Source organism: Hippoglossus stenolepis, chromosome 5, assembly GCF_022539355.2.
Source record: "Hippoglossus stenolepis isolate QCI-W04-F060 chromosome 5, HSTE1.2, whole genome shotgun sequence".
Classification (NCBI taxonomy): domain Eukaryota; kingdom Metazoa; phylum Chordata; class Actinopteri; order Pleuronectiformes; family Pleuronectidae; genus Hippoglossus; species Hippoglossus stenolepis.
In genome coordinates, this window is record NC_061487.1 from 1,755,028 (window position 1) to 1,771,491 (window position 16,464).

Here is a 16,464-nt window from a genome sequence, read left to right on the forward strand (position 1 = left end):
CTTTACTGAATACAATGTATTTATCATTAGTTATGTACCACATAATTAAACCTGTTTTTAAAAAACCCACTCTGGACCCAGGGGTTTTAGCCATTCAAACCGATATCCAACTTCTCCTTTCTTTAAAAAATCCTTCAGAAAGTTAACGCTAATTAGCTCTGTGACTCTCTTCAGAAAAATAATGTATAGGAAGACTTTCAGTCAAAGTTTGGAGCTCATCACGGCACAGATACAGCTTTAGCATAAGTCACAAATTACATTCTCGTAGCTTCAGATAAAGGGTGTGTCTCTGTCATATTGTTAGATCTTAGTGCAGCATTTGATACTATTGATCATCACATTCTACTTCGGAGACTGTAATAGTTAATGGGCATTAAAGGAACTGCCCTGACCCGGTTTACATCTTAATTATATGATCGATTCCAATTTGTACAAATTAACACAGAGTCATCTGTGCGGACCAAAGTTTTGCTTCCAGGGAAACTGAGGAATCTGTGAGTAATCTTTGGATTTGACCTTGAAATCCCATTCAAAAGAAACTTCAAGGACTAACTTTTTTCACCTAAATAACATTTCAAAAATCACAGACGTCCCATCTCGAAAAGCTGCATAAAAATGTGTTCATGCTTTTGTTATGTCCAGACTTATTGTATACTCCAACAGTAAGTCTTTAAAGGCTCTATAGCTTGGCCATATTGCCAGCACGTGTCCTGACAAGAACCAGGAAGACAGATGACTTTTCATTTACAATACAAAGCCCTGAATGATATGGCACCTCATACCTTAGCTCATAGTACCATATCACCCTTTATCACTGCACTTCGAGAATTCAGGCTTACTCGTTTTCCCTTAAGTCTCCAATGTTGTAAATATTGGGATTTTGTTGACACGTGCATCTATTGCACTTCTATCCGTCCTAGGAGAGGGATCCCTCTTTGTTTTTTTGGTAGTTTTTTCATACTCTTGCTGAGGTTTAAGAGCAGACGAACTTGCACCTTGTTAAGCACTATGAGACAAATTGTGAATGTAAGGTAGTGCAGCCAGGCAACAACTACTATTAGTATAAGTGCCACATCTGTGTTAATGCTGTCTGTATATGTACATAACACATAATTTCATATACACTAATAATGGCTGATGTAAAATAAGGGCTTAGGTAGTTTGTGGGCCTAATAACCTGTGTCTCAGGTGATCTTATCATAAGTGGACAGCTCTAAGTCAGCTACAGTTTCAATGAACTATGACTGAGTCTTCAAACTTTGTGAACAGAAATGTTGTGTTTATTCACAAGCGGTCACTGGAGACACACAGGTGAACTGATGAACTCAGAGCTGTCCACTTGTGATCAGATCACTGGGGATGCATGTTAATACCAGTTCTGAACAGTGTATGAATGTATTTATTTTTGCATATTTCATATGTCATATTTTCATAGATAATTTGTAAACTGTGTGAAATATGATCATGTGATTTTTCTTAAAGGGGACATAGCATGCCCATTTTAGCACAAGTTGATATGGTTCCTTGGGGTCTTAATGAAATGTCTGTAACATACTTTGGTCAAAATACCACAAGGATCATTTCAAACAGCACCCTTTTTACCCTGTCTAAAACAGCCCTCCACAGAGTGACCTGTTTTGAGTGCCTGTTCCTTTAAATGCTAATGAGCCAGCTCCCCCCTCCCCCCTCTCCCCCATGATTTTAAACGATATAAATTACATATTTTATATGATATAAATTATCAAATATGCATCCCATACTTTGTATTCCCCTTCTGTTGTCCTGGAGTTTTAATTTTCCCAATCACATAATTAAATGTCCCCCTCTGCCCATCCACTACAAGAGGATATGCTTACCAACAACTTCAAACATGTTTACCTCAGTGACTGAATGCACTGATCACAACAAGCTCATTCAAACAAACTGAAATCACTGTAAATCTGTGTCAAATGCTACAGCATTTAATTGAGGCCTCAGTCAAATGGCTTCATAATTTCACAGTCAGTTGTGAGTCTTTGTTCAATCAAAGTCATGACAGATACAACAGTGACATCAAGAAACCCTTGTGCTTATCAGGCCTGAGTGTCAGTGCAAGTTAACAGGGAAGCTACAGTACATCATAATAAAATGCCACTGTTCGATTCAGCTCATCTGCGTAAAAGCTGCTCTGTAGCATGCAATCCAACCAGCCTCAAATCTCATAAATCCAAAGTACTTCATCCAAATTATTATGTTTTTGTACATAAACATATACATACACAATTCATTTGTAAAAACAGGTTTTAAAAGAGAAATACTGGACTTAACGGATAGTTCACAGAAAAATAAAAATTCACTCATTATCGACTCACCACTCCCACACCCACACACCCCCTCTCGCCCAAGGGCACGCATGGTATTCACGGTCGTGTGGCTACGTCCGCTAGCTTAGCCACTTACGGTGGACTTTTACGCTTAAAACACGGTGTGAATGAACTCATTTCAAGTCAAATATGAATGTCGGGGCTTGCGGGCTCTTGGATGACACCACACGAGTAGTATGGACGCATTTTATGGTTTTTCTGTTGTTTTATTACGTCTGAAGAAGTGGTCAACATTGACTTCAATTGTATTGGATTCGGCTGCAACACTGTTTACCCCTGAAAAGTTGGTGACAAAAAAATCATATTACACCAAAAAGTCAATTCCCACACTTACACGCACGCTGAGTGTATGTGTGTGTACCTGTAGGGCTTGTCGTAGTTGTTGACTCCAGTAAAACTCTGGCTCCTAGTGATGGATCTGGAGATGAGGCGTCTGACTGGGCGAACGGACAGGGACATGGTGGAGAGAGTTCGGGACGGACTCCCTGTTGAGAGCAGAGGAAAAGACTTGTCACCAGACTGCTGGCACCACAGCATCGGGGACACACCAATCATGTTTTTCTTCTTTGTCATCCATCACACACACATTTGAGGACACAGCTATCCTTACTCTGCAACTTTTAAAAAACTTTTTGAGGAGTTATTTGTACAACTCAAGTCTGACAGTGGAGATAGACAGGAAATAAGCAAAGACAATACAAGGGTCTCAGTGGGAATCCAAGCAGGGATGTTACAGTCACATGCACAGATTGCTTTGCAGTCGCTGCCTGTGCTCCTGCATCTGATTCACATATCTGGATCAGACAAAAGCATGCTGATATAATTGTAATAATTTTATTTGTGTATAAAACTTGATGTTTTGACAACACAGCCTGAGGCACAGTCAGGGATGGGCTTCAGTGTCTTGCCCTTGGACAATTGCGGAATGCGGACTGGAGGAGCCAGGCATCAAACCACTGATCTTCTGGTAGGAGGATGACCTGCTTGATCCCCTGAGCCACAGCTGATTTACTCTAGAGATTTAGGAGCATTTTTAAGTTATGAAGATATGAAAATGTACTTTTATTTTCCGTTTGTGTTTTACGTTCTTCTTATTCAGCAGATAATCTAATATGACTGTTACTTCTCGAATGTATAACTTAAAGTGAGTCATTTAATAATATATTAAACCAGAAGTGACCAACAGAAACGAGCAGCTGTGTTGTGTTCTGACACTATGCATCCAGCTCCATGTCTGGAGTCACACTTAGAAATACCATCATGTCAGTCATGTGAGTACAGAGTGACAGTGCAGTATGATGTCACAGTAAACGCCACGGCACATTCTGCTCCTCATAGCAGCTAGACTCAGGGCTGTACAGGACATGGTGATATGGCCTTTATCTGTCTCTGGTAATAAGGTTTATTAGATGGAGCAAGAATCAAAAGACCCTCCCACCAAAAAACTAACAAACACCCACATACAAACATGCCTTCATTTGAATTTGTGTACTGAAGTGTATTATCAGTGAGTCACTGTGGGACACTGCATGTTTCATGATTTGGTGGATGCAATAATAAGAAGTTGTGTTATGTTTTATCTTTGAAAACTTGTTTCAACTGGAATGGCATACCTCTGCCAAGGCTAATGTGGAATCACAGCACATCAAAGCAGTGTTTCCCATTCATTATCTAGACTACTGAATTTGTCCTGCCACAGGTTAATGAACCAACATTTTTTTTAACACTTCTCATAATAACATAAGACCTCTCTAACTTGATTGCTGCATTGTATAGCTTGGCTGCTAACAAACAGACAACAACAAAAAAATTATGAATAAGCTCCTTGGTCACTCACATACAGGGACAGGTTGACTGAAACTGCCTGTTAATAACATAATTCTCAGCTGACAGTTTAGCTCGGAGACAAAAACTGCAGGGATGTACTGAATTGATACAGCTGTACATGGTGCTGCCAGTCGCCCTTGCTTTAACATTGTAACCTTACAACAATCCCAAAGTGTTTACCCCAGTGTGCATGAGCATTCTTTGTATGATCAAGTTTTAATTCATGGACCATAGCAGAGATAGGAAAGTTTCATGCGTGTCATGTCATCCCAATTCAAAGTGTACCGTCTGAGGAACTGAGCACACAAAGCCAAAGAGAGAAACACTTATGCTCAGTCTGCCGCACAATGTTCAAGAAAATCCAGAATTCGTCTCTTATATGCTGAGCAGGTGAATGTGCACCATGTTAAAGTCCAGTATCTTTGTCTCATACCATGGTGACCTGTGGTGCTTGTTTATAACTGTGTGTGTGTGTGTGTGTGTGTGTGTGTGTGTGTGTGTGTTTGTGTGTGTGTGTGTGTGTGTGTGTGTGTGTGTGTGTGTGTGTGTGTGTGTGTGTGTGTGTGTGTGTGTGTGTGTGTGTGAATTGGTGAATGTGACTCCTCATGAAAATTGCTTTAAGTGGGAGTTCAGACCCGAGAATTGCTGCATAAATGTAGTCAGTTTACCATTTTATAGTGCATTGCATATTCTAGAAATATGACTGTGTCTAATGTGCAACATACACTCAGTTGACAGTTTATATGCACACCTAGTTAAAACTGCTCTGCTTACATTAGGTCAACTTCATGGTCATTTGGGATGATGAAGTGGCTGGTGCTGAATCAGCTGTTTCTAGTATTTTGTCCACCCGAGAACTAAAATAAATAACAGAAACATCTCTGTATACAATACAAATCAGTCCAACAGCACCACACACACTTTCCTCCAAAATGACCTCTCTAAAGCCATTTTCATAACTGAACATTAGAAGAGGAGTTATTACAGGACTGTTGCTTTAGACTGACTGAGTTTTAGATTGGAGTTCCTGGTGAATATAACCTCTGGTATTATCAATTCTTCACACAGATCAAGATAAACCTAAAAAATTCAGAGCCTCAGTTTTCTCTGGAGAGAAACCTAGCTCCTTTCTTCTTGGCATTTCAGTCACCGCATTATGGAGCTGCTAAGACTACTAAGGCTGTCCCAGTGCACTGTGAGTGTATTCATGAAGCATTTAGAACAATATGTTGTCTAGTACACAATTTTCTCCATAAAATCTAATTGGGTCAAAAACTAAGTACAGAACCTGGATTCTAATGCACAGGAGTCAGACTCGAAAAGCGGTGGCAGCTCTGATAGACAGTTTGTGTTTGTGGGTTTCCAGGCTGTTTGTGAAAGCCCATGAATATACAATTGATATAGTAAGTGTTATTGGGCATACTCTTAGTACTATGTAAAACCAGTGAATACTATCTGGATACCTCACATGTTTCTTTGTTGGCTAAGGCAACATTTTGCGGACTTATCCCTTTTCCATTTTCCATTTTGTGGCCTTAACCATCATGTGAAGTCTGTGACCTGAAGCTGTGTTTTGTTATTGTGACTTCAGTCACTGGTGGATTTTTGTCAGCTAGTGTTTTCCTACTGTGGCCTATCCACTGTCCTGTATCCTGTCTCTTCCAACAGCTGAAAAGTCTTTGCAAGATGACGCCCCCCACCCCTCTGTCAGAACAGGAAATGTCACAATCCTACAGGAAGTCAGATGCAACTGCCTCTCCTGACAGGAAGTTGAACAAAGGGAGATAGTCCTGAGGGCTGAGGTCAGTTCTGGTGGAGTTCAAATAAATCACGAGGGATGGAAAGAGTACTTAGCAGTATTTATAATCAGTAAACTGATTGTACAACTTTCACAACAATACTTAAATGTTAATCATGAAAAATGTATTCTGAATAACAACATGTTACATACAGTGATTTTTGTGTTACTTCTGCCTTAGAAAATCATTATGAAGGTATGTGTGTGTGAGAACCAGTTTGATATTTTAATGGATTTGTTGACTTAACCTGGTTTAAATAGTCACACAGACAGAGGAGTGGGTGAGAGGGGGGTGAGAGACGGGAAGAAAACCCACTTGAAAGAGAGGGGCTGAGCCTGTCTGAGGTATCGAGTGCACAAACAGAGCAGGTGGAAATGTTGGCTCATACTGGATCCAACACAATCAGCCACTATCAGCCACCAGATAAATCTTCTTGGGTTGTTGACACAGCAGTTCATCTTAGCGTAACTAATAACTCAGAGATTTAAAGGGATATTTAAATGTAAAAAAGAAACTTCACTCATCTACTCACCACTATGATGTTGGAGGGGTGAGTGAAGTGTTTGAGTCCACAAAACCCTTTAGGAGTCTCAGGGGGAAACAGTGTTGCAGCTAAAGTGACCTCTTCTTCAGACGTAATAAAACAACAGAAAAAACACAACATGCCTCCATACTGCTGTCATCCAAGTGTCCGCAAGCACCAACATTCATATTCGACTTGAAACAGCTTAATTTACACCATGTTTCAAGCCTAAATGATGATCCTACAGACGTAGCGTTGCTAACGCGTGAGTGTGTGCGGTTTTACAGTGTGTCCGTGAGAACGTGAACGCGACTCCAAGGGGGATCAGAGGACTTTCAGGCTTAAAACACAGTGTAAATGATGCTGTTTCGAGTCGGATATGAATGTCGAGGCTTGCGGACACTTGGATGACACCACACGAGCAGTATGGATGCATGTTATGTTTTTTCTGTGTTTTTTTTTAAGTCTGAAGAATGGGTCACAATTGACTTCAATTGTATTAGAACGCTGTTTACTCCTGAGACTCCAAAAGTGTTTTGTGGACTCTAACACTTTACCCACCCCTCCATCGGCATAGTGGTGAGTAGATAATGATTTAATGAGTTAATGTCCAAATCAATTTTTTTCTAGTTTAACAGCAGAAAAAAACGCACATGGTTCAAAGGGTTGTAATAAGTCCCTAATGAATAATGGGTGTGTTTGGTGTAATAAACCAATCAGAGTGGCATCTCCTGCAGGTAAGCTGCCACCTTGGTGGAATGATATTATAATGGTGGATTTGCCACGGTTGTAAATTTGCAGACAAGCAGATCATCTGTGTGTAAATAGCAGAGACTTTGAGTGTCGTGCACCTGCCTATGTAGCTGGATTTTACTATCTTGATAATGTGACCTTAAAATAACAATGAATTGATGTTGCACTGACTTCAGACCAGTGTTTGGTGGTCAATTTCTTTCTGCTGCCTCAAGATAAAATAACACCTGACCACACCTCGTGTTAGGACCAACACACCCGGGTTCTCAGATGGGTGCAGGGGCATTATCTATTTAAACAATGTGTGCTCTGGACGGAAGAATGATGACCATGTCAGACGGAAACTAGTAAAGATACTTGCATCGCTGTATCTCTAAGAAATGTTTTTATCTTATATAAAAGAGCTAAACAGCTGCTGCATACAGCAGCCAGTACATGAAAAATATCTCAAGATTATTATATAAAACTTGTGTCAACGATTCTAAAGAATCTAAATAAAAATTAAACAGCTTAAACAGCAAATCTCAGAAGCTGCACATGGATCGGATGCAGCTAAATCCGGATGGAGCTTTTAACACGGAACTGTTTTCCTGCTTCGTACACATCAACTGTTATAGACATGTGTCTCAAGAGAGTAAACTGACGATTTTTTTGTTCTCTAAATATGTAAATGTATAAGTAACATATTACAAAATGTTAAAACATGAACTGCAGACAGTGACCCACCATTTAATGTTTACATTTTTTAAAACAAATGACAAAAATGTAATCTTCTGCATTTCTCTTGTTTACCTGCTGTATCAAAATGTACTAAACCATGAAAGTATGTTCCAAACTGTGGAGTTTTGTTATGTTAAGTAACCCTACACCCTAATAAAACCAAACACCAACCTTGATGGGACGCCATGTCTTTGTCCCAGTTTAGACGGACCAGTGGTAGATGGCACATTTCTCCCCGTCACAACCCACTGTCCTGCCACCTATTTCCAGCCTTATAACAGACTTTCATTGGCTAATCAGCCAAAATCCAAGTTTAATGATCAATTGGCTCCGTTTAAACTTCAACTACTTTATCCAGAAGTCCATCAGTTAATCCAAACATACCTGATCCAAACAGTGATGCTGTCCTGCCCAATGAAAACAACAGACTCCAGTCACACCATCTCCTCTGCTATTGATGTTCTCATATAAACAGTGAGACTGTGGCTCTGTGCCACACACACACTGTGCTGAGCCAGTGTGTGACACCATGCCTATTGTTTGATGCTCTTTGGCCTCCCTCTCCCAGACCATTCTGGAAAAATGTCCGTTCGTAGGTTCACACACAGACACAGACACACACACAGACACAGACACAGACACACACACACACACACACACACACACACACACACACACACACACACACACACACACACACACACACACACACACACACACACACACACACACACACACACACACACACACACACACACACACACACAGTTCCCCAGATGAGTAATAACATTCAAATTTGGATGCAATGACTGTGGACTAGAAACCAAACACATTAGTAATAGGTTAGTGTTTCTAATCAATGCTTTGGCATTCCTTTATGAATGGACAGTCCACAGCAAGTGTTGTTGTGTTAGCAGCAGAGGTTGGACAGAGGAGGCTCAGACAAACAGGAGCTCTTCCAACATTCACAACCACCTTCATCTTAAAAAAGACTGCATTTAGACCGGTTGTGGATGATATAGTTGCAGAAATAACTCGGGTGCTAAAATACACATACTGATGGTGTGCATCATTAACAATGCTGAAAAATGGTGCCAACAAAGACAGGAAATAACACCTCACTTCATTTTTAAAGCACCAGGAGCAGAGGCAGTGAAGCTAGTTTGAGCCCATCGCCCTCAGAAACACAGCAAGCCACTCAGACACACAATGTCACAACTAACAACAACTTGAATGTCCACACATCTGACAACAAACAAAGTGCTGCTGCTATCCCTGAGATTCAAACTGAGACATATACCGATATGAATGGATAATTCCCATGTTACTGACATAGATTTTCTTTTGACAGCTCAGGTTAATCATTTCTCAGTTCTCAATTTTGACTTAAACTGTATTGTGGCATATATAAATATTGACTAAGAAGTCAAAAGGTATCATGATAAAATTGTTCACAAAAATATCGAGAGCATTTTCATACACCACCGACAGGAAAACACTTCTTTACTCACTACTGATAAAGGCACTAAGAATAACTGTATGTTACCAGGTTGTTTGTTATGTCCACTAGAAGCGCTTTGTGGTGTGTGTGTGTGTGTGTGTGTGTGTGTGTGTGTGTGTGTGTGTGTGTGTGCGTGTGCACATGCACCCCTGGGAAAACTGGGCCTGTGGATCTCTGTCATGTAAGGAATGTCAAATCCAGACAGGCTAGCAGATCCAAGAAAACACACACACACTCACACACTCACACACACTCACACATTTACACACTCACACACACTCACACACACTCACACACACTCACACATTTACACACACACACACTCACACACTCACTCACACATTTACACACTCACACACTCACACACTCACATTTAAATATTTCAGGCAGCAGTAGTACTCAGGGTCTAAAGTTTGAAACTTTTCCTTTCAATTCATTTCAGTAGAACTACAAAAAGTTGTACGACAGAAAGTGCAGGTATGTACAGCATATTTTTCAACACCAAATATGCATTCCATGCATATCTTGCTTCAGACCACAACTGCAATTCATCCTTGCAATTTAATATACATATTTCAAACTGAAGAAAAACAGCCTTGTTCACTGCAACAGGAAACTTTATGTCAAACAAAATGTCAGTCACTGTAAATCTTGAAAGGTAAAACAAAAATACAAAAAATAGAAATTGTAACTGCAGCTTAAAAAATAATTCATATTCTTGCATATCTGCCATCACCCACACACACATGCCTGTGGTCCTCCGGTCTCAATTGGCTGATAAAATGTAAAATGATTAAATGTAAGCTTTTAAGTTGTCGCCAAGAAAATCTTTTCATATCCAGTTAGGCTAAAAATACAAGCTGAGGCGACATTGGCTAATGATATTTGTAAAAGTTGGCGAATGGGTGCAAAGTCTCACAGAAAATACAATTTAAACACAGTCTGTTTTAGAGTTGAAATGCCCGAGTGCTCTGATGACCGATGAAGCCACATCTAAGTTTTTTACTTATTACTGATACAATATACCACAGTAAGGGCATCAAAAACAATCTTATCAGATTAAGTTAGGGAACAGACATACTGAGCATCACTGACTTAATCTTATTCTCAAAATTTAAAACACAGTATCACAGTACAGTCCAGAGTGCAACAGTTTGTGCTCCACATTAACAGAATGGCCTGCATGAGTCACATATTTTACCTGAAAGACTCATCCATTGTACCATGAAAACAACACTTATCCAGCCTATCAGACAAATGAAGAATTATAAAATCGGAAACCAAACAGGCACAGATCAGAGCAAACTGTGCCTGTATGGTTTTGTACGGGTATCTTGCATCTAATTTCAGTCTTTGTATTTGTATTTTTAGATTCCTTTAACCTAAACCTGTTGTAAAAATTAGGTTTGATTAAATGTTTGTATTTTGCAGTTAATGATAAGAAACAGTGAGGTACATTCGTCTCCAGCCAAGAACTACAAGAGATGAGGCGAATGAGGGTCCCTGCTGCCACCACAGCAGAGACAAGGGCAGCTTAGAGAATATGACAAAAACAGCTAATTGGTTTCTCCTGGTGAACTGTAGACACTGACAATACTGCATGCCTATCAAGGTTAAAGATGGTTCAGTTTTTTGTTTTCCTCCCTACAAGCATTGATGCTTCATTTGATGTTCATGATTTCCCACACATTTCATACACACCCCCACATACTGTACATACAGTTCAGCTTCATAACTCCAGGCACTGTAGGAGAAGGAAACACCAGAGGGAGTAACATCCTGAGACGAGGGCAGGGTCAGGAAAAGACTAGCACAGTTTATGGCTGTACTGAGTCACTGGAATAACCCCACAGCTTTACTGTGTAGCCATGCTTGCTCATTTCCAGGAAAAGGACACTAGTGTCTAAAAAATAATTATAGCACTGAAAGCAGCAGTGGACATGATGTCTAGTTTTGTGGCTAAGTTGTATTTTTGTTGAATGTCCAAATACTTCAAGGCTATGATTCACTGGTATCATGTGTAAAGGAAGGAGAGGTGACATTTTGCGAGATTCCTTGAATTTGAAGAAAATGTTTTGACAAAAATTTAAAAGAGAGACAAACACAAGAGCCTACAGCCAACAGGGAAAGCTGAATATTAATATTCATATTTTCATACTGTAGCTGACAACAGCTCATATTGTCCACTGATACTATTAACATATAGTATTTACTGTGTTCATTTCCTTTTCATTTTCTTTCAAAATCTGAAAGTCACTATTTCTCCCACACTTGGTCTATGGTCGGTTTGTCTTGTTACGATTGAGATGGATTAGGACATATTATTTTTTTGCAGCAATTTAAAAGTACTATGCATATGTTCTAGCATCTTTTCACAGTGAACAATTTTACAAGGCATGTTGCACAAATTTTTGTTTTTATTTTAGATTTTTTTTGGTTTTATTTTAGACAGTAAACTGTCTCTACTTATTTTAGTTGAGAAATCATATATTATTATTATTATTATTATTATTATTATTATTATTAAATCATAAGATCAAAGTACAGCAAGCAGGGTCCACCAAAGTCTCAACTCACTCAGTAGCCATCTTTTCAATGCCCTTGGGCAGTTATTGTAGAATAACAACATCAGAATCCTACTGTATTTAAATAAACAAGAGAGTCACAACTGCACATTCAATGGTCATAGAGAAATACAAAACCTCAAGTATAGATTCACCAGTCAGATTGGATTAGAAATAAACTGCTTAAAAACTTTCATGACTTTGCCCCAAAAGAAGGATCTTTACATCTGCCAAAGAGATTAGGTTTTCACCTCTGTAGTTATAGTTTTTCCACAGCATCAATTCTATTAGGATGACTGCACTGTCTTTATCTGTGTGCCAAATCAGTCCCCACATCCTTTAGAGGATTCAGTCTGGTCTTTTTACGAAAGCATGGCCTTCATAGAAAAGGCTGAACAGAAACGACAGTCTGCTCTTGTTTCTGTTCAGCTGTTCAGATATGTCTATATGCATCACCAACTTGTCTCACCCTTGCATCAGTAGCCACATTAAGATGCTGCACTCAGCCATCCAGATAGCAAGCTAGCTAGCTTCATCACTGGCGTGCAATGAATCCTGGGATAGGGTGGCCCAAGACTAATTCTCCCACTGAAAATCCTTTTTTGCTCAGGAATGGAAGGACACATTTCTCTGCACCGTTTGAAGGAGCCTTTCAAATGGAACAGCCTAGTCACACCCATACACATAAAGATGGACAAAATGACTGCTCCCAAAATGTGAAGCCAAAGCCACCTGGTGACAAGCTGTAGTAAAGATCATAAATCTTGCCTCCTCCATGTTAATGGATGGGACAATTAATTATTTGATGTTATTAACAATTTGTTGAAATGTCATGATTGACAGCTGAGACTATTGATTGGTTGATTGTTGTATCAAGGGGACCACTATACCGCGGCTCCATCCCACGATGGCTACTGCCTCTGCCTCAAAATGTATAAGATGGTGGTATTCATCTTAGCTTAATTTCTGGATAGTGCAGGGAGGAAGTGATGACATAGTCTATGGTCGCACCGCAGTGACGCAATCGTTGATCAAATGCAGTTCCTGAAGGATGCAGCATTTGAACTGGGATACAGCTTTTGTACGTCTTGACCATAGATAATTATGTAAAAGAGTAGGTTCACTTTATTTAAAACATATAACGAGAAGGTAGAGGGATGTAGGTCACAGTCATTCAAAATTCAGTCTTTTAAAAAAAATGCCATTTTGGTTTTACAGAGTGAGGGCTACAAATCACAGTGACTGTTTCAATGTCAGCACTTTAGTGTTGGACAAGACAGACTTGAAAAAATATGAACCAACATTTAAACTCAGTTTAACAAATGTGTATAAAGTAGATCTCACATGGACATACGTATGGAAACACAACCCTGGCTGCACTTGCTATGTCCTGGCAGTGGAATAGTTGCATGGTCCTTTAAGGTGGAGTGACCCCGCTAATCTCTTCATTAGCAGCAGGAACACTTTTGTCCTGTTTGTATGTTGCTATGTTGAGAGGAAAAGCATTCACTGAATTCCCATTCACTGAACTTTACAGAAGTTATTGGTTTGTAGGTGTTTGGAGTGGTCTTTGGCCATCAACTCAAAATAAGTTACACACATGTTAACCAGCAACAAGTTCATCCTGACAAACATTGAGTTAATGATTAGAGATGAGCTTGTCTCACTGAGCCACACTACACAGGTTCATACCTCCATATCCACTGTACATGGTCGTTGTGGTGGTTGAAGTTGAGTCTTCCTAGAGATGGTCCCACCCTGTTCCAGGAACAGGCGCTCAATACTCACTGCAAACAGACTGACTCTTGGGTCCGTATACTTTCTGATTTCTTGCTTCCCTTTCTTTGACTTTGTCACTGCCTGTAACATCTGTCTCTCTTATTTTGTTGCGCAGTGGGAATAACTACGTCCGTCTTCTCTTTTAGTTCACTCCTCTTCTCTCTAGCGGGGTATGTTTCCCCTTTTTTGCGTCCCCCATCTCCACTGTCACAGTTGATAACACTTTGTCCACTCTCCTACTGATCCCCTCTCTTGCTCTCTCTACCGCACTGATAAGACGAGGAAGGGGAGGGAGGGTTGGGGGAGGTAGGAAGGGAGGAGGAAAAAGGAAAAGCAAGGCGGTCCTCCCTTCGCTTCCCTGCTGACATCACCAGTTTTTCCTGCCCTCCCTGTTGAACAAATTGTTTTTGACCACACAGATAAAAACACTACATAATTCTTCTCCCAACATCCTCCCACCACAGTGAGAGTCAATATAAACTTTTTTTTTAGTTGTTTTTACAGCATCAATTGGGTGTCAAAACATTAATAAGATTCATACAATAAATCAATAATGATAATTTAACATAAAAACACAGTGATAATACTTCAGATTTGCCTGGTAATTGAGTACCTTACTACTAGTAAGATTATATAGAACTTTGACTTGTATTTTTAGTTGTACACAAGTTTCCTTGGGCTGTGCCAGCATTGTGAGAATGGGACATATGATAGAAAAGTGCTATATATAGAAGTGCTGAATGAATGTGTGTGTGGAAGGTGCACGACTGCGTTTTATTGACAAGTGGTTGCAAACTTTCCCAGCACAATGTTGCCCTGTTCAGTGTCAGTGCATACAGTGTGTGTCAAACTAAAGCCGCTTCTAGAGGCTACATAATTTGATTAAGTGAAAAGTTTCATTTCTCATCCAAGAGGCTTCTTCAGTTCAGTTCGCCTGGTGTTGTCAGTAAAGAACTGATTTGTATCTCATTGCCATGGATTATCTTGCAGCCACAACTTGTTTTTTCCCCAAATTTCACAAAGGGAAACATCACTCCGGTAGGCTACAACTACATGATCATATTCATATTCACTCTAAAAGTGTTTATTTTTGTATTTTTTAAGGCGGAAATTTTTATGCCGTAAACACGAGTGCCATTCACTCTCACAGGACTGAACCGCACTCATGTTCAGATTCAGCAGTTGGAAACTGTTCGGTTCATTTCAACAAAAATATGAGCATGTTCATGCAAAACACTAACACTCTTCTAATTCCAGAAATCTCTGTCTGTCTGTCTTTCTGTCTGTCCATCCATCCATGGAACGCATATCTCAAGAACCACTCTTCATGTTTATTGTCAAGGGCCAAGGAAGTACAGCAAGCTTGTGCCAAATGGCGATGAGATTGTCTATTGGAGGCATGATGGAGAATCATTTTTTCAGAACTAAGATTATATGTTATCAAGTTAATCTATAGAATAATCTATAGAATTTGGACCCTAATGTGCATTAAAACAGTTTCTGGGTGAGCAGGATGTCTGCCCTCTGCATGTTTGCTGTCTCTTTTCCATGAACCTGACACGCATCTCTGTTATCCTTATGTCTGCTCACCAAAACTTTGCTCTGCGCTTCATAAGAGTAGGAAACATTTATGATATGATTTGGATTGTGACATTAAAGATAAAACGGAACATGACGCTGTGGTATTGTTACACAAGCACAGACACACATAGCTGTTGTTAAAACAGATGAGGGAAAAAAATAAAATTATTATCTTAAATACATTTGTAACACTCTCAGAAATATTTAATTACATAACTTTACCTGTATTTTAAATCACTGGCAATATCTGTTTTCAGCCGGCTGTAAAAGCTTAAGGATGGCGATATTCATTTTCTAGTGTTTTCGCCGAGGCCGTCGTATTGTCTTTCCAACGTAGCCAGCATATCTTTGAGTTATTTTCTCAACCATGTCAAATGGGACCGATACCTTGCAACAGCCATGCTGTACTCTTTCCATTTCGCTCTGCCTTCCCTGTATTTGAAGCCTTTAGCAAAAGCTGTCAAATATTGTGGGCTGGTGAGGTGCGTCTTGGCTAAGAGCACCTGCGCTGTGAGAGGAGCAAGCTTGAGGACGTTTTGCAGCCTTGGAGAGATGCTGAAGTCACGTGTGTGTGCAAAACAATTGTTGCTCTGCATGTCTTTAACTGGCACACATCTTTTACATAGTTTGCAGATAGGCTGTGTAGGATCCTCAGGCTTACCTTTGGTATCTTTAAAATTCATAACATTCCCAAGTATGTCACGTTTTAACTAACTAAATTTAACTATTAGCCCTATCACTTGGCCCTACCCCTTCATTTTGCACATGACTGTGAAGGGGTAGTGTCCAATTTCTCTGTGCGATGAAGGGGTAATGTTCATCTAACCCAGTTGTTGCCAACCCCGGCCGTCAATCATGATCGACCGGTCGATCTCTAAAACCTTCGCTGTCGATCCCTGTAACTCTCTGGACTCACTGGCTGCGGTTGCGCCTCAGATCAGCTGTGTGTTGGTTGTCTGTTGTTCACACACGCTGTGTCCGCTACTGGCTGTGGGGCTGCTGGTTTATCTCCAGAGCGGAAGATTCACAGCTTCATACTGTAAAGTACTGGTAT

At 40.0% G+C, this 16,464-nt stretch overlaps 1 protein-coding gene across 2 annotated transcripts in view; it reads right to left on the minus strand.

Annotated features, from left to right (window-relative positions):
- Positions 1 to 16,464, minus strand: part of ripor1 (RHO family interacting cell polarization regulator 1) — a 61,863-nt gene that overhangs the window by 23,514 nt on the left and 21,885 nt on the right. Inside the window, exons 1-2 of one of the 2 annotated variants that reach the window (XM_035157220.2) lie at positions 13,743 to 14,095; positions 2,725 to 2,848 (exon numbers count right to left, since the gene is read on the minus strand). In XM_035157220.2, coding sequence (XP_035013111.2) covers positions 2,725 to 2,848; positions 13,743 to 13,761 — 143 coding nt within the window. In that variant the 5' untranslated portion in view covers positions 13,762 to 14,095. Of the gene's footprint in view, positions 1 to 2,724; positions 2,849 to 13,742; positions 14,096 to 16,464 lie in introns of those variants that run through there. The other variant, XM_047339901.1, reaches the window with a different exon arrangement.